General features: G+C 33.4%; 1 protein-coding gene across 1 annotated transcript; it reads left to right on the top strand.

Annotated features, from left to right (window-relative positions):
• Positions 1-184: 184 nt before the first annotated feature.
• On the top strand, positions 185-23,585 carry LOC106665394 (nuclear pore complex protein Nup133). Its single transcript, XM_024226930.1, has 24 exons — positions 185-485; positions 1,634-1,690; positions 1,780-1,883; positions 5,960-6,165; positions 6,257-6,364; positions 6,428-6,640; positions 6,726-6,899; positions 6,964-7,069; positions 8,791-8,967; positions 9,061-9,217; positions 11,957-12,080; positions 12,169-12,319; positions 12,465-12,577; positions 14,902-15,008; positions 15,205-15,301; positions 15,646-15,765; positions 15,838-15,957; positions 16,037-16,205; positions 16,382-16,521; positions 18,418-18,642; positions 18,703-18,876; positions 22,154-22,260; positions 22,318-22,439; positions 22,496-23,585. Exons 2-24 carry the CDS (start codon positions 1,647-1,649, stop codon positions 22,651-22,653), a joined length of 3,216 nt encoding a protein of 1,071 aa, XP_024082698.1. The 5' UTR covers positions 185-485; positions 1,634-1,646; the 3' UTR covers positions 22,654-23,585.
• The last annotated feature ends 541 nt before the right edge of the window (positions 23,586-24,126 follow it).

The following is a 24,126-nucleotide window of genomic DNA, read 5'->3' as shown; positions in this document are numbered from 1 at the left end:
ATATCGCAAATGTGTATCTGGAATAAAGCGATTAATCTCAAGAGGAACTAGCGAGAACAGGCGGACCAGAACTCGAAGAGGCCATGTCGTCAGTGATTCGTCGGCAAACGTCACTCTCATCCCTTCTCCTTGAGGAACATAATGTTTACGTTCAACCGGCAAACCCGGCAAAGTTAGTCTAGATTTCGAAGTTCCCTCCTAATTAACACCGTTTCAAGGTAACCGTTAAACATAAAATAACACAGCGGGACTTTTTTTTCTCATCGTTAATGCTTTACTCTGCAGTCAGCTTATCTGTACAGTCATCCCGTCAGTAGGCATTTCCTCAAAGCCAGGGGCCTCCGTGCTCAGAATATATCGGAAATGTGGGTTACCATAAAATGGTTTTTATGAGTTATCCGCCAGCGAGTACCACGCGTTGTTTATAAATGTTCAACACAGAGAAGAAAAATTTCCATTCAACTTCATTTACATTGAAAACGAAGGTAATGTTCATAATGATTCCGTAGACCTCAGTTAATATGACATTAATTGTCAAATTTAATTTCGAATCGGCCCATTTTAATTAATGCCCTTCAAAATTAACTTGGAATAAAGTTCTACAACTTTCGAAATAATTGGTAAGGACGTGATAATCTTTCCACTATGACTGGAGTGATACTTGCCATATAAATTAACTTACACACTGTTGCAAGGCTCTCGTAAATATGTAAACGTTAAAAAAATTTAAGGACAAAGATCAATTGGAACTAGTCACACACTTTCCACTCACTTACACTCTCCCTCTCTCTCTTTCTTCCCCCCACACATTCACTCACTCTCCCTCTATCTATATCTCACTCACTTATTCACTCACACTCTCACTCTTTCTTTCTTTCCACTTACACACACACACACACACATTTACTCACTTTCCCTTTCTATCTCACTCACTTATTCACTCACTCGCTTACTCACACTCTCATTCACTAACCATAAAACAAATAATTTTCTAAACAATTGGTAAGGACGTGATAATCATTCCACTATGAATGCAGTAATACTGCCATATAAATAAATTTGCTCTCTCTCACGCTCCCTCTCACTCCCTCTCTCTCGCTCTCCCCTCTCCCTCACCCTCTCTCTCGCTCTCCCTCCCTCCATCCATCCATCCATCCATCCCTCTCTCGCTCACACATTCATTCACTCACTCTCTCTCCCTCTCTCTCTTTCTTTTTCACATTTCCTCTCTCATTTCTTACTTGCTATTCTCTTTTTTCTATTTCTTTCTTTATCCTCCTTCCCCTCTCTCTCTCAACACACTATTTTGCTCACTTACTCACTTTTTGTGCTCACTGCATTTTTGTGAAACTTGGTTTTGGCCAGGGTTCCAGAACTTTTCGTTCAATTATATGTTAAATAATTATCATTTTATTTTTATATTATACGGCATTATATTATATATATATATATATATATATATAGAATGCGGCAGTGCTGTTGTGGAGTACTACAAGAGAACTGCCATACTTGACTGAATTAACTTAATTATTTTTAAAATCTTTAATATTATTGCAAACTATGATTACAGTTGTATTATTTTCTCTCATACTCAAAATAATTAATTTATACATTTTATTTTGTGTTTTAATAGAAGAAATTATATTATGGCATTCTCATCGCCACAACAATCGGCTAGACATGCAAAAGCGTAAGTTACTGAATTATTTATCAGCAACACTTTGTTTCTCATTGTTTTCACTAATTTATTTATTTATTTTATTTTATTTTTATTTTTAGTAGGAGATCAAAGTCCTCAATACTACAAACTCAGCTTCACAATGTAAATCATTTTGGACCTCAGCTCCCTGTCTTGGTTGCCGAAGCAATAGCATACTATCCTGGTGAGCATAAATTTTAAACTAATCTTTAACTTATTTCTTTTTTAATAGAAAAAAATTTTTTTTAATATGATTGCAACCATCACAATTTCAATAATTTATGATATTTGCACATTAGCTAGCTTTTTATTGTTACATAGGTACTTTATGTAACCTGATGGGATAGAAGAGTAGTCTTAGGAGAAGATAACCAAATCCTTTTGCTTAGCCCCTTTATTATTTTACACAAAAATCTAGGTAGGATCATTGTGATCGTTTGCACCTCACTTACTCTTCTGTTTTTATAGACTAACTCTGACTTTCCTTACAGGCTAATTGTTTTAATTTATTCTTACACTCTGTTCAACTCTCACTCTTCTCTGATCATCTCCATTTTTTATCTAGACCTCCTCGTTAAGCCTAAGGCTTTTACCAGACCCCCAAAAGCTTTTTCAAAGGTTCCTTTATTTATTTTTATATTATTTTTAATCCATTGTCTAATGGATCTGCGTTTTTGGCAGTTTGGTAAGCTACAAAAGAGTTCAGGGCCAATAGGTGTCCTCATTGATCATTCCTTGGCCAATTTGTTGGCCTCTTCATTGCTCCTCTGCCTTGTGTGCCCTGGCACCAGGCAACGGTAATTTTGTTATTTCCCCAATGTCTGACAGAGCTCTCATGCAGTCCCAAACGACTCTGTACTTTACCACCAATGTGGCAGTTGCCTTCAGTGCTACCTGGCTGTCTGATTAGATGGCTATTCATCTATTGACAATACCCAGCCTTTTAATCACCATGGCATAGTATTCAATAGCCATGGTTTCTGCTTGAAAGACAGTGGCATATTGTCCAAGGCTAATATGAATTCTAGTCCTTGGTTTATTTTCATAAATGCCAGCTCCTGACCCATATTCGGTTTTGGAGCCATCTGTAAACCAGATGGGGTCAGCATTAACTGAAATCCCTTTCTCCCAGTCTGCTCTATAAGTATTTTGATTAGAATTTTTTTTTTGTTAAAACTGAATTTAAGGGTCATAGGATTAACAGGCATCCCCAGAGTTCTGTCTAGCTGCAACTCCCCCCAAAGCTTTAATTGCTTCTTGTTATTTGAGTAGGCTATTAGAGCCTGTCCCCTATTAGCCTGTGAATTGTGGCTCAGGCCTCTCCCTGGATAAATGTATGTAATGGTGGTAGATTCAGAAGGACCCCCACGGTTGTGCTCAATGCCCCCGTAGTGCTCAGACTCCTCTGAGAAGTACTGAGGATCTTGACCGCCCTTAGTGATAACGTCTTCGTCCACCAAACCACTGAACCATAGGCTATCATGGGTCAAACAACCACTGTGTATAGTCATAGGGACATCTTTGGATTCAGTCTCCAGCTATGTTTTCTGCATAAACTATGAGAGACTGATAGGTCTGTATGAACTAGGTGTTTGATCTGAAGCCCTACCCACTTTTGGCAAATAGTCCTTCAAACCTTCACCTTCCTCCATGTAGTGGGATCTCGAGGCTAGGGAGGTCCTAAAGATTCTCACCAAAGATGGCATTAATACTTCCTGCCATTACTGCATGCCTGATTTTCTCTGGTGATAAGTTAGCCACCTTCTTCCAATTCTCTTTGGAGGGCCTGTACCACCGACTGTCTGCACTAGTGGGCTGCTCCTCTCCGGGTATTATTCACCCTGGAAAGTGTTTACCAATCACATGGACAGAGTTTCTTCTGTTTTCTCTGACAAAGTTCCATCCAGTCTTCAAATGAAGCCTAACTATCCCCCAGTACCTTCTTTGGCCAATCCTATGATTCTGGCTCAGTCAGATTTTCCAATCTCCTAACAGAACTTCCTCCATGAGTTCTTTTGTCCTTCCTTATGTCCTTATTGTACTGGGTAAGTGTGTCATTATACAAAGAACTCTACAACTCTTGTTTGTTTCCCATGGAATTTTAATAAAATTATTACTCCCATCATGACATTAGTTTCCTTCAGTTTAAAATTGCAAGCAATAAACGCTTTATATAATTCTGTTTTAATTTCAAATGCTTACTGAGAGCGTAACTTTGGTTAACAATTAGCCAGTTCCATCTTGACCTCAATCATCGTCGTGGCGTTCTTTTATGTCGGTGATTATTAGATCGATCCTGGATCACACATTTTATTCATTGGGATTTGACCAGTTGTTTGATGTGGAAAAGCTATCTTTCTTTTCCTTGTTTGATTTGCTCCATCATCTTAAGAATTTCTGCTGCTTGAATTGCACTTTGTATAATTTGAGCTCAGTTTTTAAAATATTTTTTCCCCAAGAGTACAACGAAAGGTGCCCACGCTCTTTGGAACCAATTATTGTGGCCATATCATTGCCCTGCACTTAGCTCAGCTCTCAGCCAAGGAAGATAAAAGTGCAACACCTGATTCTTTATTATGCTATCAATGATGATTTTTGATTGCACTGAGTATTTACTCTCAAAGGCCGTTACTATCCTTTGAATATCTGTTTGAGAATGAAGAGAGCAAGCAGCAAACCATCTGTTCTTTCTAATTCTAAAATTGATCGTCAGCAAAGTATTGAAAGTCCATGAGTGAGTTGTTAGTTCATAAATAATCTGGATCTCAGTATAGCCTGGGTGAAGAAAGCATTCAATTGTTTCTGCCAAGCTTTCGATCTATTTTAAGGTTATTTTGTCTGGTTTTTCTCTTGATAACACATATTACCTCCTCTAGCCTCATGGAGGGCCTTAAGTCTCCTAGGCATTGAGTAAATAAGTGACTGGTTTTTGTCTTATAAAACAGAATCCCATTCTTCAACAATTGAGGTTTGAAGCTGTTGGGGGCAGAGAATGATGTTAATCATGTCTCATAAGTGTTCTATGGGATTCATGTCAGGAGAACGAGCTGGTCAATTCACTGTCGTAATCCATACATCCTCCAACTAATAGGTAACAACTTGAGCTACATTTGGTCAAGCATTATCATGCTTTAACATTAGGTTGTCCCCAATAAAATAAATGGAGCAAATGGGACCACAGCTTCCAGAACTCCAATGCACTTTTGTGCAGTGAAAGATCTATTATGTATGATAAGCAGTTGGTACAAGCATATACATTGATTCCACCACAAATCATATCTGTCTTTAAAAAGGCTGTGACTGAAGCAAAGCATTCTCTACTCATGGTCCCGGTCATATGATTGCCACAAACCAAACTGGAACTGATGCGGAATGTCTAGAGATTAGGCTATTCTCTCAAAGCCTTCTGATGACTGTGTTATAGCTCACCCTTGTGTTACAGCTCGTTTGTAGTTGACCTATCAAGGAAGCCGTTAAATGATGGTTCCGTAATAAGAGCAATAAAACGATCATCTATAACTGTCATAAATCACAGTTGACCACTTTCCTCACCTACGTTGAGACTTCCAGAGGCCTGAAACCGCTGTAGACCATCGAGGATGGTAAAGTGCGGCACACTCAGGATTTTGGTTATGTAGCGGATGATATGTCTGTCATTGGCCAAAACATCTGCCTAAAATCCTCACAAAGCAAAGCATGCTTTTAAGAAAAAATTTTTACTCAAATTTATTGTTTATCGAAGAAAACAATTTAAAAAAACCAATTAACTCACTTGACAATTGAACTAATTTTCTTTATTTTTAATCTAAAGAGTGTATAAGGATTAGTAACACTTTATAAAGGTAAACAACAAGTTATTAATATTGTATTTGTTTTAAGTTAACTATTAATCTTTATACCTATTCATTATGGGAAATATACACGTTCTGTCAGGGAGAAGGTCGAAGTTCATGAAGGACATATAAGACCATGAGTAAGAGAAAATTAGTGTCTATGTACACACATAGATTTATTGAAATTCAATTAATGTTTTTACTTTCACTTAATGTACCTAATAATTTTTTCTATAATAAACCAGTAAAATCCCATTCCTTAGATGTGTTCGCTTATAGGAAGTTTGACTGAAATTATTGTACTTTATGTCCTTTATTAACCTTTTTAATATTTTTTTCCTTGAGTGTATTTTTTGAAACAGGTACAAGTTAGTTGTCACAAAAAATTGAAATATGTTATGTATCTAATTTTTTTTATTTTTTTAAGGTGCAAAAATAAATGCGAGTGTTCAACTAAATCCAGAATCCGGTTGGGCTTGGTTTGTCTGCCAGAGGAAGCTTTTTGTATGGCAACTCTTTAATGAAGAAAATACTCCTAATCAAATAGCAACTTGCCGAGAGCTTTTGCTTCCTCCGTCCGATTTGGCGGTCAGCAGTCAACATGTGACAATATTTGTTCAACCCGATAGTAAGGTACAATCAGTCCTTCAGTTTAAAAAAAAGTATATATGTATATATAGATATATATACTGTGAAGACTATGTATTTGTGTTTTTGTAAACAGACAGCATCCTGTGTGGCTATAACTCCAGATGGGCTAATCCGATATTGGGAAGTTGTTAGCCAACACGCGCCATGGACTGACGTCAATGCCAATTTAGGAGGTGAAGAGGTAAACTAGGCAATTTCCTTCTTTGTAATAATTATTTTATTTACTAATTTCATAATTATCCAGGTTTCTGCTGTGCATCATATTCCCCCTCTCGGAACATTAGCAGTTACAACATCAGCCACCATGATATTAATAAATCCTTCAAAAACCAAAGGTGGAACACCTACAGTAATTGCGCATAGAATATCACCACGCAGTTGGTTTTGCGGTATTAGTAAAAAAATGAATTCCATTATATTTGGTTCGGTGTCAAATATTCAAGCTAGTGAAGAATTAGTAAGCAGTGAAATTTTTATACTTCTTAAGTTTTATTAAATTTTTTGTAATTTACATTTTAATATATATATATATTTTTTTTTAGAAATTAGTTAAAGTGCTTACAAGAAATACAACAGACAATGGCTGGTGTATTTACTTACTGGCTGAAATGAAATTACAATATTGGTTGTTTTCCAAGCAAATGAATTTCGATCTGAAGTATGAACATGATTTAGAACCAATGATTAAACGAGCATTATTTGGGAGGGAAGCAATGGTACATTTAATTTAATATTTTAAAAAAACAACATAAGCTCATTTGTTACATCCATTTTTTTCAGATGCCCGAAAGCAATGAAATAGAAATATTGGTTAGTGATGTTAACTTGGTTGAAGGTGGAATTATGGTACTTGCTGTAATAGTTGAACCAAGGAGTTATGTTTTATGTAAGTATCATTAGTGTTTTATTTTGTTTGATTATTTTTTTATACTATGGATCAAGAAGTATTGGTACACCCCAATTTTTTCTTAACACGTTCATTACAATGGGCTTTAAAAAAAAAAAAAAATTGGGCTTCCTCATATATGGACATAGTTTCAGAACGCCTATTCTAGAAAACCCCGCTTTTCGAAGCTTGTACGGTGTTGGGGGTATTTTTGGAATCAAATTATTGTCACAGGTCTTCAGTATTGCTGTATCAACATTACTGTTAAGACCGTTTTTTTGATTTAACCTTTTGGAAAGTTTTTCTAATTTTTTGAAGAAAAAAAAAATTAAGATCTTTTCTGTATTTTTGGAGTGTCTTTACAAATCAGTGCTGTAATGAACATGTTAAATATAAAGATTGATATTAAATTTATTAATTTGTTGCATTCATGAGGAGCGGTCAAGAATGAGGTAGTTTAGAAAAACACCTTTTTTCATTTTTCTGCCGATGTTTCAACCTTTATTCGGGTAATCTTCAGGGCATGGGTGAATTACAAAAAGTATTTCAATTTGAAAAATTACAATACTGATGTAAATATAAACTTTGAACCAAGTATGATGGTGTTATATTGTGAAAAAGGTGGTGTTTTACTGAAACTACCTTATTCTTGACCACTCCTCACGAATCCAACAAATTATTAAACAACTGGTCACTTAAAAAATAAAATACAAAAAATAAAATATTTAAAAACTAGCATCCAACTATTAATTTTTGGTGGCAATAAATCGAGCAAATTAAAATAAGATAAAGATAAGAAATAAGAGCATGAATTTCAAGGGTCAAAAAATATTGGAATTGTTGTTTCTTGCTTAATTTTGAATTATCCTCTGAAATTTGTTATCCATAATTTTCATCATCCCAATTCTTAATCCTTTCAATTTGAAATAAATACAAACAAGCGAGAATAGCATTTTTCTAAATTATTTTCTGACCAGTTCAGAGGTAATAACAGCCTAAATATGAGAGCATTGAGTTATTGTAAAATTGCAAATAAACTCAATATCAGTTTCAGCTCACAAGGTGATGAAAAAATTAATTTACACCAAAGAGTACACTTTTTCAATTTTTCAAGTGTACTTGAACACTCCTCCTTTTTGGTGTATTAATTTCATTGTAGGTTAACATAAAAACAAAAATTAGGAATGAACTGGCTAATTTATAAAACTTTAATTTACTATACACTATAAGTATCTAATTTTAAATATTTATATGAGAGGGGGCTGCCCTGGATTTTGTTCTGTGAAAGGGAACTGCTAGCTAAAAAGTTGGCGAAGTCCTGCGTTAAAGGTACAGAAAAATAAAATTTCTTCAAAGCATCAGCTACAAATTGTATTACAATAATGGGATCAAATTGGACCTGAAATAAGCCACAGCCTTGTATCCTCAATGCCGCTAAGACTAAAGGCCATAATTGATGCAAATGGTTTAGTAACAAAATATTCAAGTGCAAACAAAATTTTGTTTAAAAACGTTTCTACTGTACCAATACTTTTTTCCCCTTGAAATTTATACTCTTAATTTATTATTATCTTATTTTTAATTTGTTTGCTCAATTTATTGCCACTAAAAATTAATAGTTGGATGCTAGTTTTAAAATAAATTTAGTAACCTACTTGTAATTGAAATTAAAGTATTATCAATTGTTCACTATCTTTTATATTTTTCAATATTTTTTTAAGTGCATTTTCCTTGTGTTGATGGGCTTCCTCCAACTGATGGATTCAAATCCTGCGAGCTGTCCAAAAGGGATATTGCTGTCTTAGAAGAACCTCATTCTAAAGTTACTCAACTTCAGTTTCTTCTCTTACCTGCTGATGCGTTATTTTTCAACAGAAAATGCATTGTTGCTGTACCAAGTATGTACAATTGTGAATTTTTCCATTAAATTTTTTTATGTAATTTCTTTTTAGACTTCAGTTCGAAATACTAACAAACATCCATGATTTTAGTGGGGAGTGGGCAAATCGACGGCGATAAGATCGAAATCCCCGGTGGACTAATGCGTGGCCATAATATTTACAAAAATAGTCCTATATTTTTCTCCGGAACTTATGGCTTTGTGACAATTTCAACTTCTGACACATCAAGTTTTGATTTACTTGATAGGTAAGCTGAATATTAAAATAATTTTATAATTTGCATTACAAGTTTATACGAGTGGTCGAATCAATTGAAATGAATATCAACTTGGTGCATTGTGTAAAAAGTACAAAATCTTTAAAATATTTACATTAAGACGCACGTTTTATTTTATTAATAATTTCAATATCAAATCTTGACCAACCTCACCTTATTCTTGAAATGTTTTTCTCTTAACGCATTCAGTATGGGAACCGTTGGTTTTAATACAAAAACAGGACCCGCAATGCATTTGATTCTGTTGTTATCAAAAATGTTGTAACTTATGAAAAACTTAACCAATTTACTATAGACAAAATAATGGTAGTGAATAATCCATGAGAATTGTGGTTAAAAGACAGCAGAATTTTTACAAAATGCCCTTTACATTTAGAAACGGGCGGATATTTTTGGGTGTTTACATTAAGCCCTAGAGTGGGAGAAGCCCTATTGATAGAGATTGTTAAGAAAAAGAGGTAGTTAAGCCCAAATGTAAGTCTAGAATATATGTACACGGAAACAGTAAAAATTCATTTGTAACAGTGCTTGCTATACAAGTGGTGGATGCCTGTCGAAATTTATGTGGAATTTACAGTGATAATGTAGTAACTAAGCGTATGCGTCAACAGTAGTTCCATCATGTTTGTACTGGAGGGAGACGAATCAAAGATCATCCTCATTGTGGAAGGTATATCGCACAATAATATAAAGAAAAATTCAATCTCAGGGTTACGTTGTAAAACTCGATTCATGGGTGGACCATAGTCATGATCTGGTGTGTACCATATAATTTCTCCATGTTTGAGATGGCGTATCATGCCTCTTATATCTTTGCGATCAATCATGAATTTGTTAGAGTGTGGCCGCCCCCTTGTTTTAAACCAATCCATTACTAGATTATCATTTGGCCGATAAACACGTTCCCATGGCTTTCTCGTATTCATGAAAATCTGCATGACTTGTTGCGTTTTGTACCTGAATAGGTATAAATCAGAAGCTTTTATTTCCTATTTGGCCACTAGGGATGAGAAGTGGATCCTTTACAAAAATGTTAACGCTGTAGGACTATTTGCAAAAAGAATGAAACACCACCATCAACAACAAGAGCAGGATTGCACCCTCGTAAGGTCCAAGCTAGCATTTGTGGGTTCTAATCCTGGATTTTTAGTTAATTATAATATGAAAATGAATTATAAAGTGGTTTGACCCCTCAACCTAAACACCAAATGGGTAGGTGGATGTTAAGCCCTCCTGTATGACAGGAATTATTTACTTTAAAATGTAGGGAATATTTGAGCAAAACCCGCTGAAAATCAGTCTTACAAATTTGTTCTCGTCTAAATAATAGGCTTTTACAAAAATGGGATATTTCTGCTACCAGAATGTTGACAGTACGTTATAGAAAATGAAGGAAATTATGTTTTAAAAATTTATATTTTGAAAGTTTGACTTTTTTTCTGAAAACTGAAAAAAAAACTTGTGCTCAATTGTTCAATGGTTTTTGCTTCATCAATAATATTAATTGAATATATACCCACATCACTACTGATTTGTTTATTATTGCCTGATGGTAAACATGACAACCTTTAATTAAACCTTTTGACAACAAGTAATTTGATATTTTTAATTTACTTCTTTAAATGAATTTTGCACCACCTTGTGTTTCCTGAGTTACCATTCAACAACGCATTTTCTACCGACATCACATTTATTCGTATAAAATGTTCAACAAAATCTGGTGTTTTTTGAGGTAAATAAAATATTTGCAACTCCCTGTACAACCTATCACACTGGCACCATAATTCACCGCAAAAATACACACACACACACACATTCACACCCAATAGAAAAGTTTGTTCCAATTGTACACTTTGACACTTGACTACAACCTACAAGATACAGCCACAAAAATGTATAAACACAAAGATTGAAAAATGTTTTGGTGTGGTTATATAGCAGTTTGGGCGGGGGACCATGGTGGTCGAGTTGTTAGGGGCATCCAATTCTGTTCTTAGCTATTCAGGGTTTTAATATCATTTCCCTTGGAATTTTATTTGGAAGTTACCAAGAAAAAATAATTGTAAAGATTTGTGACCTGTCTAATCACACAGTAGTTCTAGGCTCGGATGTTCGTTCGCAATGGGCTGTCAGCTTTCATTTGCCATCTTCAGCGGTTGGTCTGTCACATTTGACAAAGTTCTAAAAGGATGCAATTGATGGAATTACACAGACTGACTGCTGAAGATTTAACAGTGAGGTGAGGCTCTGAAAAACTGCAGGTTCATTTTTAAAAAAATCTCACACTTGATAATAAATTTTATTAGGTTTCGTGGTCCGCTTAAATAAATTCTTTTCATTTAATTAAGGTTTTGGTTGAGATAAAAAAGCCAGTCACAAGCAGGATTCCAACTGAATTGATAATAAAATTGGGTTGGAATATATTATATAGGACATAACTGTGAATAAACTGTTGCTATTTTCTAAATGGTGAACATGGCCATAAAAATTAGTTTTGCTATGGTATTAGTAATATAAAAAATATGTTTTTAAAAAGATGGTCTAACATTATTTTTGGATGTTAAGGGTTGCCTTTCTTTTCTTGTTCATTTCAATAAATAAATTTTTATATAAACTTCTTATTTTTCTTAGAAAACATAAACTTAAAAAATTAAAACTTAAAAAATAAAAAATTTACATTGTGTTGTAAATTGAGTGGAAATATTTCAGGTCAACTGTTGAACCGACAACAACACCTAAAACTATTGCTTCACGTGAACCTTCAGTTTATGCCAAGCCAGAGTGTGTAGATACGATAAGATCAGCTTTTATGCTGTACATACGTAAAAACATGGTAATTTTAATTAATTTGTTTTTTAAATTTAAAACCTTTGCCCTTTTTTTCATGTTGGTTTCCTTCATATGAAATGTACATTTTTTAGGTCCAATATAGGCAGGTGATAGAAAGAGAATTTCCTAATACCACCAGTGGATTAAATAATCAATTAGCAATGACATTAGTTAAAATGAGTCTTGATATAATTAATGGAATACCACAGAAGGATCCACGCTGGGAGCCTCCGAGTATGTCAGGTAAAAACATTTGCTATAACAAAAGTTAACAACTACAAGATTAAATCTTGAAGTTAAATAAGTAATCAATATTTTTATGGTTATATTTTTAATTATTAATAAATAGTAAAATGCAAAACTAATTGGAAATATAATGAATTTCTAGCTTCGCGAATAGCAAGCACCACTTCATTACACATGGAAACACAACTGTCCGAAAAACAAAAGGCTCACGATCTCTTTTTAAAATTTGTTATGGATATTTCTACATTTGAAAATGTAAGTTTTCAATTATTCATTTTATCAATTTTTTTAAACTTATAAAAAAATTATAAATTAATAAGTTTTGTAATAAGTTTATGATTTAAGCTTTTAATTACCTTTTGCCAAACATTTTGTTTGAAAAATATTTTTAAGTATAGTCAAACGTCCCCAAACGGACACTTATAATAACTGGACATCCTTTATGACCGGGCAGTTTTTTCTCCCTCTTGGCATCATCCCATTTAACTTTATTAAAAAAAGTTCTTTTAATAAAACAATGCAGATACTACATTTTATACTTTTCTTGATGAAAAGTCTCTTATAAGTGGATATTTGAACGAAAAACAATGCAAGATTTCACATTTAATAGATTACTAACACTTTGACCATTTTGATTGCCCACCTCAGAACCCAATTTATCGCATAACAAAAACTCTCTGGTACTTTTATTATTATTATTTTTATTTATTATGTTTATCTAAGTGAAATGAATTATATGATAGTGCTAGGTAGATGAAGTAGGCAACCCGCAGAATGTTTATTGAAATGTGGATATCTAGTTGACTAAAAGCCATTCTATAATAATTTTTTCCTTTATTTTACATAATATACAAATGTGTGGTGTTTAGTTACTTGATGATTATTTGGTGGTCGTAAGATGCGGTCTGGTGTGACGTAGGATTTAGAAAAACATTTTCTTTATCGTGCCAACGTTTCGATCTTTATCGAGATGATCTTCAGGGCCTGGGATTTATAAACATTGTTTAAATTTTACAAATACATGTAGGATGTGGGAAAAAATGAATTTATACAATGCTAGAAAATTTTAGAATAAAAAAAATAATTTATACAATGCTAGAAAATTTTAGATTAAAAAAAATGAATTTATACAATGCTAGAAAATTTTAGATAAAAAAAAAATGAATTTATACAATGCTAGAAAATTTTAGAATATAAAAAAATGAATTTATGCAATGCTAGAAAATTTTAGATTAAAAAAATGAATTTATACAATGCTAGAAAATTTTAGATAAAAAAAATGAATTTATACAATGCTAAAAAATTTTAGATTAAAAAAATGAATTTATACAATGCTAAAAAAATTAGATTAATAAAAATGAATTTATACAATGTTAGCAAATTTTAGATTCAATCAAAATATTTGTACTCACTCAAAGTGTTTGTTTTCCGTGTAGATGTGTCATTCTTGTCTGTCGTGCTGAGAGTGCCACAGAAGTTTTTGAAAATTATTTTAAAGTTATCAGAAGAAAAACTATAAAACAATTCACACACTTTTTCCCAAAATTAAAGATCCCACACCAGTAACAAATAAATCTGACGTAATTTTCAAAATCCATTGTTTAAATTGTCCCACGACTTACATCAGTATTACATCCCAATATCTGTATAAGAGAGTAAAGCAACATATTTATGATAGCAAAAAACCCAAACAAAAAAAAAGCACTGGCTACCTACCACTTTGAACACCAAAACAATTTAGACTTCAACAATCCAAAAATATTACACACAGAACGTAACTTTTTAGAAATGGTTTACATCAACAAAGATAAACACAGCATCAATTACAGAACAGACACATGTAAACTCAGTTGCAGCTAAGCTAATATCATTAATCAAATTCAAATGCTCTCTTGTGTGATGCCAGCCTGGATCGTTCTGACTTCGGAAAAAACCGTATCTGACTCTGAAGATGGTCGGTTAGTGAACATTTGGTAATAAGGACTAGGTAGAAACTGCTTGTTTTTTTTTGTTTTTTTATGGTAGATAATTTAATTTAATTAAGAAAATTGCTAGGGGTTTTCTGAGAGTTCCACCTCTTGAACAAGCTATAAAAGAAGCCAAATTGTTGAAGAAATAGACTACGTCGAAAATTTGGCTTTCCTTTCCCTAATTATCCCTGTCTATATAATCCTGAAAATCAGGCTGAACCATTCTCCATTTTTTCCTTCTGTCGGTTCCTTTTACCTCAAAAAAGCCGACTCCTCATATAAAAATGTCTTTCTACTCCCGACTTCCCTCCCCACCCTTTCAAAATCCAATGTAACGTATAAACATAAAACATCAAAGTAAGAGCAATAAAAAGATCAACCATTGGAAAAGGTCGAATTCATGCAAGTCCATGAGGAAGAGGAAATTAGTGTCTGTGTACATATGTGGATTCGTTCAAATTCAATTAATTTGTTTACTTTCACTTAATGTACATAATAATTTTTCTATAATAAGCTGTTAAAATCTCATTTAAGTGTCCGCTTATAGGAAGTTTGACCAATTGTTTTACTTTATGTCATTTAGTAATGATCATTTTTTTACTTTTTTAGCTAGGAAAGGTGACCAGGATGGGTGTCAATGTTGACACTGTACATTTATTAAATGAACACAATGAAAAAATAATAGCGCTTCATACTTTTAGAAAACTTCAACCAAAGTAAGTTATTCGCATGTGCACACACACATACAACATACACTCACACACACACACACTCACACACACACACACACACACACACACACACACACACACACACACACACATACAAAATATATACATGTCACGTTCTTAATTCAGTTAAGCCAATTCAATTGACTAGTTTTGTAATGAAATTATTGGGGTTATTTTTCAGAAACTGTATTATTTTGTCAGCAATTTCTCATTCCATTGCATCAATGAAATTCATAACTACACCAAAATTAAGTTCACAGGATTTTTTCTATAGATATGTGAGAATTATATGATGATAGATTTTATTTTATATTTATTTTTATAACTGCATGTGTGTTTTGCATGCTGGTGTATTGTGGGTGTATGGTTATTTTATTTTTTTATTATTATTATTATTTTATTTTTTAATAAACACCAATGCATCAGAATTTTCAAATAATGAAAAATTAATGCTTTATATTTTTAATATTATAATTGCCATACAAATTTTATAATTGTAGTTTAATTTTATTTTAAATAACTGCTTGGTTTTAAATTAAAATACTTATTAAATAAGTTCACTTGGTCACATGGTCAATAACAATTATTACCTTATATCTAAAATCAATTCTTAATTTTTAAGGTAAGTGTTGCTGATGAGGGAATTCGTTCTTTGATTAAAAAAACAAAAGAAGTAGCTGACAGTAGTAACTCGTATGAAGAAGTTTTCAAATATCTTGAGTCTGCGATAACCATTATTACTGTAAGTTAATAATTTAGCAATTATGCTATGTACTTTTTATGATGCCATGATCTTTATTTATTAACCTTATAGGAAGTCGTCTATTCTATAATCGCCGCTCGAGAGAAACACGGAGTCAAGATCGATAGAACATGCCCGTCTTGGCTTTCGGCTAAAGGAAAAACTGGGATATTCGACGATCTCATGCAGCTGGTAATTTAATTTATCACCATTTGTTATTGTCATTATTTTTCATTTGTTGGTAATAATCAATTTATTGTCTTAATTTTAGACTTCGTTAACATTTGACTTCCTAGAAAGCACAGATGAAGATGATAAGGAGTTCAAAAGGGTTGTTGACCTATTTTTTCAACTTGCAGATATTGTCCTTTTCTTACAAGTAGATTTTCCCCCTTTAAAGTCATTCGAAAAGTTGAGAGATTCTCTAATCAATTGCCTCCGTAAGTTTATTTTTGTTCAAATAATTGTAATAGTGAGAAAAAAGTTAATAGGAAAAAATTAACTCCTAAAAGATTATTTTTTGCTTCCAATAAAAATGGTTATTTGTATTTCTTCTCTACTTATTAATTTGTTATGCTCTCATAGTCACAAGTTTGACAAAAAATGTATTTTTCAGTCATTTCACCGGGCACGTACATGAAGGCAAAACAATTAGCTTATAAGTACGAATCCTTTTATCAGTTAATAGATTTGGCCTACTTAATGCAAGAAGAAAAGACAGCTATAAATAAATACATAGAGACGTTTGGTGATAAGGTATGCTTTTAACATTAAACAATTTAATTTTTATTGGTTTTCATATTTGGTCTTGAATGTATCATCTACAAGGTGGAACTGTACGCAATTTTTGAGGTGATTTGAGACAGTGGTTCTGCCTACCTTGTCTGCACTGACTGAGTGTGTGACTGCTGTTTAGGACAGTACTCTGATGACCCTCTCATTGTGCTCTTGAACTGAAGTGTCCCACAATGGTAGTTGTTGTCTAAACACATAGGTCTGGATAGTAATGGAAAGGCGGACGAGGCGGCTAGGCCGGGTTGTCCCGACCACCAGACTTAACCACTACGATCCCGCCCTCTGATGCTGAAAATGCATTAGAAAACATGATTAGAAGAAAATGGTAGTCTCGGTGGGGCAGAGAAGCTCTCGCATATCAAGAGCACTGTTGATAAGTTGCCTACGGAGGATCTGACTCATAGAAAAGGGTTATCTTCACCCGATTAAGGATAGAATAACACCCAGACTAACTTTTGTGCCAAAGTACCTTTACGATTGGCCCTGGTTCTGGCCCACTGAAATTTGAAAAACATGCCAGTTTCCAATCTTTATACATGGGATTAAGGGTAATAAATTTGGTGAGTACAAGTGGTGAAACATAAAAAAGAGTTGATTCATTTCACAGAGTGAGCGGTTTTGATCAGATCCTTAAAAAGTGGTTCTTCCCATCTCTAAAGGACTGGGTAATTTGAGTCTGTAGGTGGTCCCCAGAGAATCTGGAAGGATGGTCTTAACCTGACAGAGTCGGCCATATGTGGTTGACACACTTACTTTGCCAAAGCTTGCCTGGCATGTAGAGAAAGGTTGCTCGATGAGTCCTTCTTAATTGTATTAATGTAATGCCACCCAATATCAGTATTGTGCTTCAGCATGGCATTGAGTATTTGCAACTCCTCTTCTCATTCATGGGGAAATCAAGGTTAAATAGTACTGGGTATTTATAATGTATATGATACACGCTAATGTATTTATTAGTGTGATTGTGTAGTGTGAGAGGGTTGATGGCAGATTATTGAGTACCACATTGACCTTCAATTAAGTTAGTTATATAATAGGTGTAAAGGGTGATGGATGATCATCGAATACACCACCCTGACTGAGTAAATGGTATGTATTTAAAAGTGATTGAAAATATGAGTGGGTTTATACCTAGAAACTAAATGTGTTGAGGGCTAATATGACCTAGATGTTGATAGGCCGGACAGAAAATACTGAGATCTGACCCCAGTCTGCCAACACCCAGGGTGACAATTCTTGCCTGGTGGTAATTTATCATTGTGAGAAGTGATAGGCTCAACTTGGTACACACGTGTATGTGTGCACATGAGTGTCCTTATTTGAGCTTATATAAATCAGCTTTACAAAAAGTGGCAAAATTTCTCAAGATTCTCTTTATTTTCCTCTTGTGGTCTGCAGAGTGATGAACCTGTAATGTGATCCTCATCGATCAATTTGGTCTGCTTATTATCACTGTTGGTCTGTCAGACACTTTTCAGATTTTTACTATTTTAAGACATAGGATCTAAGGATCAACGTAGCTTAGATAGGAATGATCCGCAACGATATAATTACATGTTCTTTTATTAAATTACTTAAACAGTTACTTATGTAGTGTACATTATTATTCATACTAATTGAATAATTTTGTTTTCTTTATATTTTTGTTAAAACAAGAAGAGTAAACTTAAATAGTTGTAGTGTGTGTATTAAAATTAAGATTGATAAAACCTACCTTACAGTAAAGAAAGAGATTGAGATATAAATTAGCTTCCGAATGCTTTTTCATATTACCTTAGCTCGCAGAATGTGATAGTATTCTGAGCTTATATCTCATCCAGAAATGTGTCCTAATTTAATACTTTTTACATTTCTTAGGGCTTTTGTGAAGTTTTATTCAAATGGCTGATCGATCATAATAAATGTGGTGACGTGTTATCACTTGAAATTCCAGTCAAATTCAAAGGCAAATTAGACACTTTCCTCAAACCTCTTGAAAAGTTATATTGGATCCATAAGCTTCAAGAAGGTAATGTTAAAGAAGCTGCTGAAGAATTAGCGAAAATAGCAATCATCTATAAAAAAGACGCATTAGTCCAAGAGGTAAGTGGGTCAGGTGAATTATTCCATGGCATGTTATAATTTTTTTTCTTTCAATTGTAGAAAATGCTTTCGCTGTCAAAGTTGCTACATTTGATTGCGGAATATGAATCTGAATATTCAAGCGAAATTGAAAATAAGCTGAATTTCCTTGAAGTGCAGAAATCTGTATCGGAGCACCTTCTTTTAAGGGGTAAAGACACAGTGCCTGTTTGTGAACCAATAGAGCTCATAGAGGTAATACAATAATTTATTGATTGATTTATATTTAGTGTGTGCATAAGTTTTTGCGGTTTTCATGAAAAAAGTCAAACTTTCAAAATATAATTGTATTTTATTTTTAATCCAAAACACTTTCATTTTCTATAACATATTGCCAACGTTCAGGTAGTAAAAATATCCCCATTTTGTAAAAGTGTGATGATAGATGAGTAGAAATCTGTAATTCCGATATTCAAAGGGTTTTTGTTTTAATTCCTTATATTTTAAGTGGTTGCCTAGGAAGCGGAACAAATAAAAATAGGAAGGGGCAACGTCCGGAGAATATGGAGGGTAGAGCATTTGTTGCTGATATTCAGCGATTTTGCTCTGAGTGAGTGCAGCTGTGTGAAGCCTGGCATACATTGCATCTATTCACCAGGGCTGGGCGTTTTTCTTTCTACACTGCCCCAAGATGCTCTAGCTCTTGTATCAGAGTGTGTACCCAGTGTACTTCTGCTTATGGAATTGATTGTGTGGTAACAGTTTTTAATAAATTATTCTTCAAATATTTTACCAAACAGACAATAGGGCCTTACAAGGTGTAATCTTGACATAAACAGTGGGGCTTCATTCTTCTTGTAAATGGCCCTTCTGCGTTTAACATTTTTTAATGGACCCACTTCTCACCCCCAGTGACCAAATAGGAAATAAACCCTTCCGATTTATTCCTAGCCCCAAGTGGTCTTCCTGAGTCACAATGTAACCCAGAGATCGGATGTATTCTTCTTTCTGTTGTTGTGCGATATATCTGAAATCTCTCTGATAGCTCTGGTACAGTTGTCCTCATCCTACATGCCACTTGTAAGTTGTTGCTTTTAAGCTCGTTAGGCTTTTCACATCAAGGCTAGTCTTGGATTCATCTCTCTCCATTATAAAAACGTTAGAACCATTGTTGACTCACACGTTCAATTATTACATTATCACTGCAAATTCCACATAAATTTTGATAGTCAACAGCCACTATATCTGAGATTAAACTCCTATAGCAAGCAATAGCTCAAATTAATTTTATCTTCCATGTCATACGCTTCGCAGTTTACTGTAGTCTGACTTTTGGGATCAACTACCCCTTTCTTAACAATGTCTTTCAATAGGGCTTTTCCCACCCTAGACTAAATGGAGTGGCAGGAAATAATAGATTGCCTTTATAAGGATGAAATTCAAAAAAACTTATGCACGCACCCAATATAAGCTCAATTCTATTTATTTACATATGTGCATGCATGCTCCTGGGACTATCCACAAGGCCATTTCAATCTTCACAGTTTTAACCAAAATACACTATTCATTCTTAAATATATTCTTTCTTATTTACTCTCAAAAAGGATGATTAAGTACTCGATATTCCCTCATCACCCTTTAAAACGTCACCTTCTGGAGTGTTGCGGATTGGTGTTAGCACCTAAGGGACAGTGGTTTGGCCAGAGGCAGAAGCAATTCCTCTCTACGCCAAGCCCTTTATCACGGGAGTGACGGAGGAAGTGTTAAGGGTCTTCAGATGTTCACTAGTGGAGAAGGAGTTAAAAATTAATTCAAAATTAATTTTAACAATTTTACTCTCTTTTTTTTGGGGGGGGGGGTAATCATTTTAGCAAGGGATAATTTCAAGATAGTTTGTAAATTTTAATAGTGTTGAGTTTGGAATGTATATAATAAATAATTCTAGCAAGTAAAATTGTCAGGGTGTATTTATTTTTATTTTTATTTTGGTTTCCCAAGGATTTTTTTTTTTTTTGTAATGGTTGATCCATGCGACGACCCCTTTCTTTGTCATATCAGCCAACCCGTCACCACACACATTAATTAGTTTAATCGAGAGTCAATGAGGTATTTATATTCTGCCCTTGACACTCTTGTACTGCACACAATTGATTAACTGCATTAAAAAATAGTCTACATATACGAAAACACCTGTTTCCTCCAAAAATCAGAACAGGAGTCAAAGATCCACTGTCTTACTTGATTATAATAATAATGTTGGATGGCATTCCTACACACTCTCTATATGGAGCCAAGGAATGACACCCTTCAATTATGTGGTGTTACTCCTTCCTGATCACGGTTGCAACCTACATTGGCGATAGATGAGTGGAGAAGAGGGGCTTATTGAAAGAAGGTGACAAGTGAGGGGTGTTAGGAAGACAATTTTATTGAAGAAAAGAATTATACATTGGGCGCAATGTATTAAAAAAAATAATAAATAAATAAAATAAACGCAGATCCTGGATCTGAACAATGAACTGCTTCCACCCAAAGTTACGCCACTAAAATTAACTTAAATACAAAAATGCTTCCTGCTTCTAAAGGAGCTGATTCTCTATCACAAAGAATATTCGCTAATTAGGGTTTAAAACTAAAGAGGAAAAACTAACACAGGTAGCACATTATATTTAAATGAACTAAAATTTTCACTAACTTTTTATTTTTTAATTTAATTTTATAACAATGGAAACATACAACAACCAGTTAAGTCCCAACAGTATCCTTAAGACTTCTCGTCCACACCTAGGTCTGCGTTCAGTTGCACGGTATTCGCTGTAATCTGCACTCTTCACGAGTCGCCTGCCTAACCTCTAAAACATAAAACACTGGGGCCTACACTCAGTATAATCAGAAAACATCGAGACAACTTAGATGGTTACTAAGACACATAAGTCTTAAATGAACCTAGAATGTTTATATACATTCTTTAACCAAAATCGAACATTAATACAAATTTGAAATGTTACAAATGGAAGTTGATTTTATGAAAGGGAATATATTTTAATTATGCCATATCTACATGATTACCTCTTTCATTTAATTTAATTGTTGTAATAGTCATCTGCTTTGACTATGCAAGAGGCGCATAAAAAAATGCATTTGAATTTCCATGAATAGAACCTGATTAGATTCTGCTGTTTAGACTTTCTGGGGACCACCTATAGGCTCTCAAATGACCCAATCCATTGATGCTGCCACCTTTTCTTAACGATACTCTTTATTGCTAGTAAAGTAAGTAAGTAGGTCGAATTGTGATATTAAGATCTGAAAAGTCAGCCATTCAGTCTGACATCTGGGTACCCCGGCTAATACCCCTTTTCCAAGACGCCACAATTTAGCATATTTTTAGAACAAAAGCACAGAATCTACTGAGAATCTGTTCTTCAGAGCCCACAAAAACAATTTTTCTTCCTTTCTATCAATCATCGATATCACTTTTTAAAACTCAAGTGCTTTGTAGACTAATACTATTTGTATTTATTGCTTACAGTTTTTAACTGGCGACAAGGAATACGACTGCCCTGATGACCTTAGATTCCACACAGCTTTTGATGTATGCAAATTAATAAAAGACCCTGAATTACACTTCAAATTGAAGTAAGTTCATGAAATTTTGAAGAAGATCAATTTTATTTAACGGTGTATATCTTTCAGGACGGCTGTTTGGGTCAGAGCTATTTTGAAAGATCCTTGGGACTCATTAGAATTGAACGCCCTCGATGAATCATTTAGCCATATATTCTTCTATAAACTTATGGAAATAATTTGTCTTTCAGGTAAGTTTATACTGTCCATTTGCCAAAGTGGTTCTAAAATGTATGTAACATTCCAGATGAAACTTCTAAAGACCTCGTTCCCCCGTTGCAAGCAATTTTAGATCATGAAGACATCGAACCGATAGTTAACAACTCTACTTTTAGATACATCATTCAATATGCTTACGACAATGTTTTTGAAAAAGGGTTAACAAAACTTTACAATAACGAATAATTCAGTTTCTTCTTTATCCATTAATAGAAATAAAAAAATTGTATTTTTGTAACTCAAACCTGGTTAGTTTAAATATATAGTAAGATTATTATTTTTATTTAATTTTTTGAAAAAGCGACATGCAACAAATGTCTCAAACAAATTAGTTTAATTATAGAGGTAATTACATTTGTATACTTAACTTGAAAATAAACTTTATAATCTGAGCAAATTGCTCTTGTTTATAATTAAATTTTTGTAAAAATTCAATATTTTTATGTAGATAATTATTTATATTATATAAAAGCATTCCTTATCAATTTTTATTATTTTTAATTGCTCTTGTGTCAAATATTAAATGATGATAAAGGTTCCACTGGATTTAGAGAAATATCAATTAAATGTTAAATTAAATAGTCTGTTTAATAGCAAATAAGTTAAAAGCGAAAATATTATTTAATTTTCAAGTGGTGCCTTTTAATTTCTTTAATACTCACAATTCATTTATTCCAAGTTTGTAAAATAAAAATTATATTGATCATTGTGTTTTTAATTCCATATTAAGAAATTTGTTTTCATTGTTATTAACTTTGCATTGTAATACCTTAAATATTTATTTTTAAACAAAATTGAAAAATTGCATTTAAAATAATTTAAATTATGATTTGTAATGTAAATAAGTACGCCGTGTTTAATGTTGAGTATATTTTTGTTTTTTATTAACTTTCAAAAGAATTCGCAAATGTACAACTTTTGTTTTATGTTTGTATGTTTGCTAACATTTCATTGATACTTTAGTTTCTTGGCTTTTTCTGTTCAAGGAAAATTTCTCCATCAACTGACCTATGATAGAAGAAAAAAAATTAATTTCTCTTATTATTTGAAAATTATAATTAAATGTCAATGTGTACAGTCTTGTTTCTGGGAGAAATATAACTTTTAAACAGTCAAAATTTTGGACACTAATTCTCTCCCTCTCCACCACCATACTTGACTATCTCTCTAATTTTTAAGTAATAAAGTATAATTTTGATTGATAATGAGTGTAATTTATGGAAAAGTACTAGTAAGTAGTAATTTATACTTTATAGCTCAACTACTGATGATTATGACAAGATGAATCCCACCTGAAAGAACCAAGGCAATGATTTGCTAAAATGAACCTTTTTTGTGTTCACCAAAGCTTGGATATAGACTAAAAGCCTGTTGTTTGAAACAATTATTTGCATGAATTTGCATCATTGGTGTTTTGAAGAAGAAACTAGCTAAGTTGGGTTAGGCTAGGTAGGGTTAGGACAGATTCGGTAATGATGTAAGGGAGAGCTTAAGTAGAGTTACAGACAGGTTAGGCTAGGTAGTTTTTATATTTTATGACATGTTTATAACAGCCAAGCTTTAAGTTCAAAATTTTGATGAATTTTTCGGAGAAGGGGGGGTTAGATCAAAACAACAGTTGAGAAGGATCAGACCCTTGAATGGGTATATACGAGCCGA

Source organism: Cimex lectularius, unplaced genomic scaffold, assembly GCF_000648675.2.
Source record: "Cimex lectularius strain Harlan isolate CLEC.00 unplaced genomic scaffold, Clec_2.1 scaffold9, whole genome shotgun sequence".
Lineage (NCBI taxonomy): Eukaryota > Metazoa > Arthropoda > Insecta > Hemiptera > Cimicidae > Cimex > Cimex lectularius.
The sequence above is the reverse complement of the archived record's forward strand: the minus strand, read 5'-3'. Positions and strand labels throughout refer to the sequence as shown.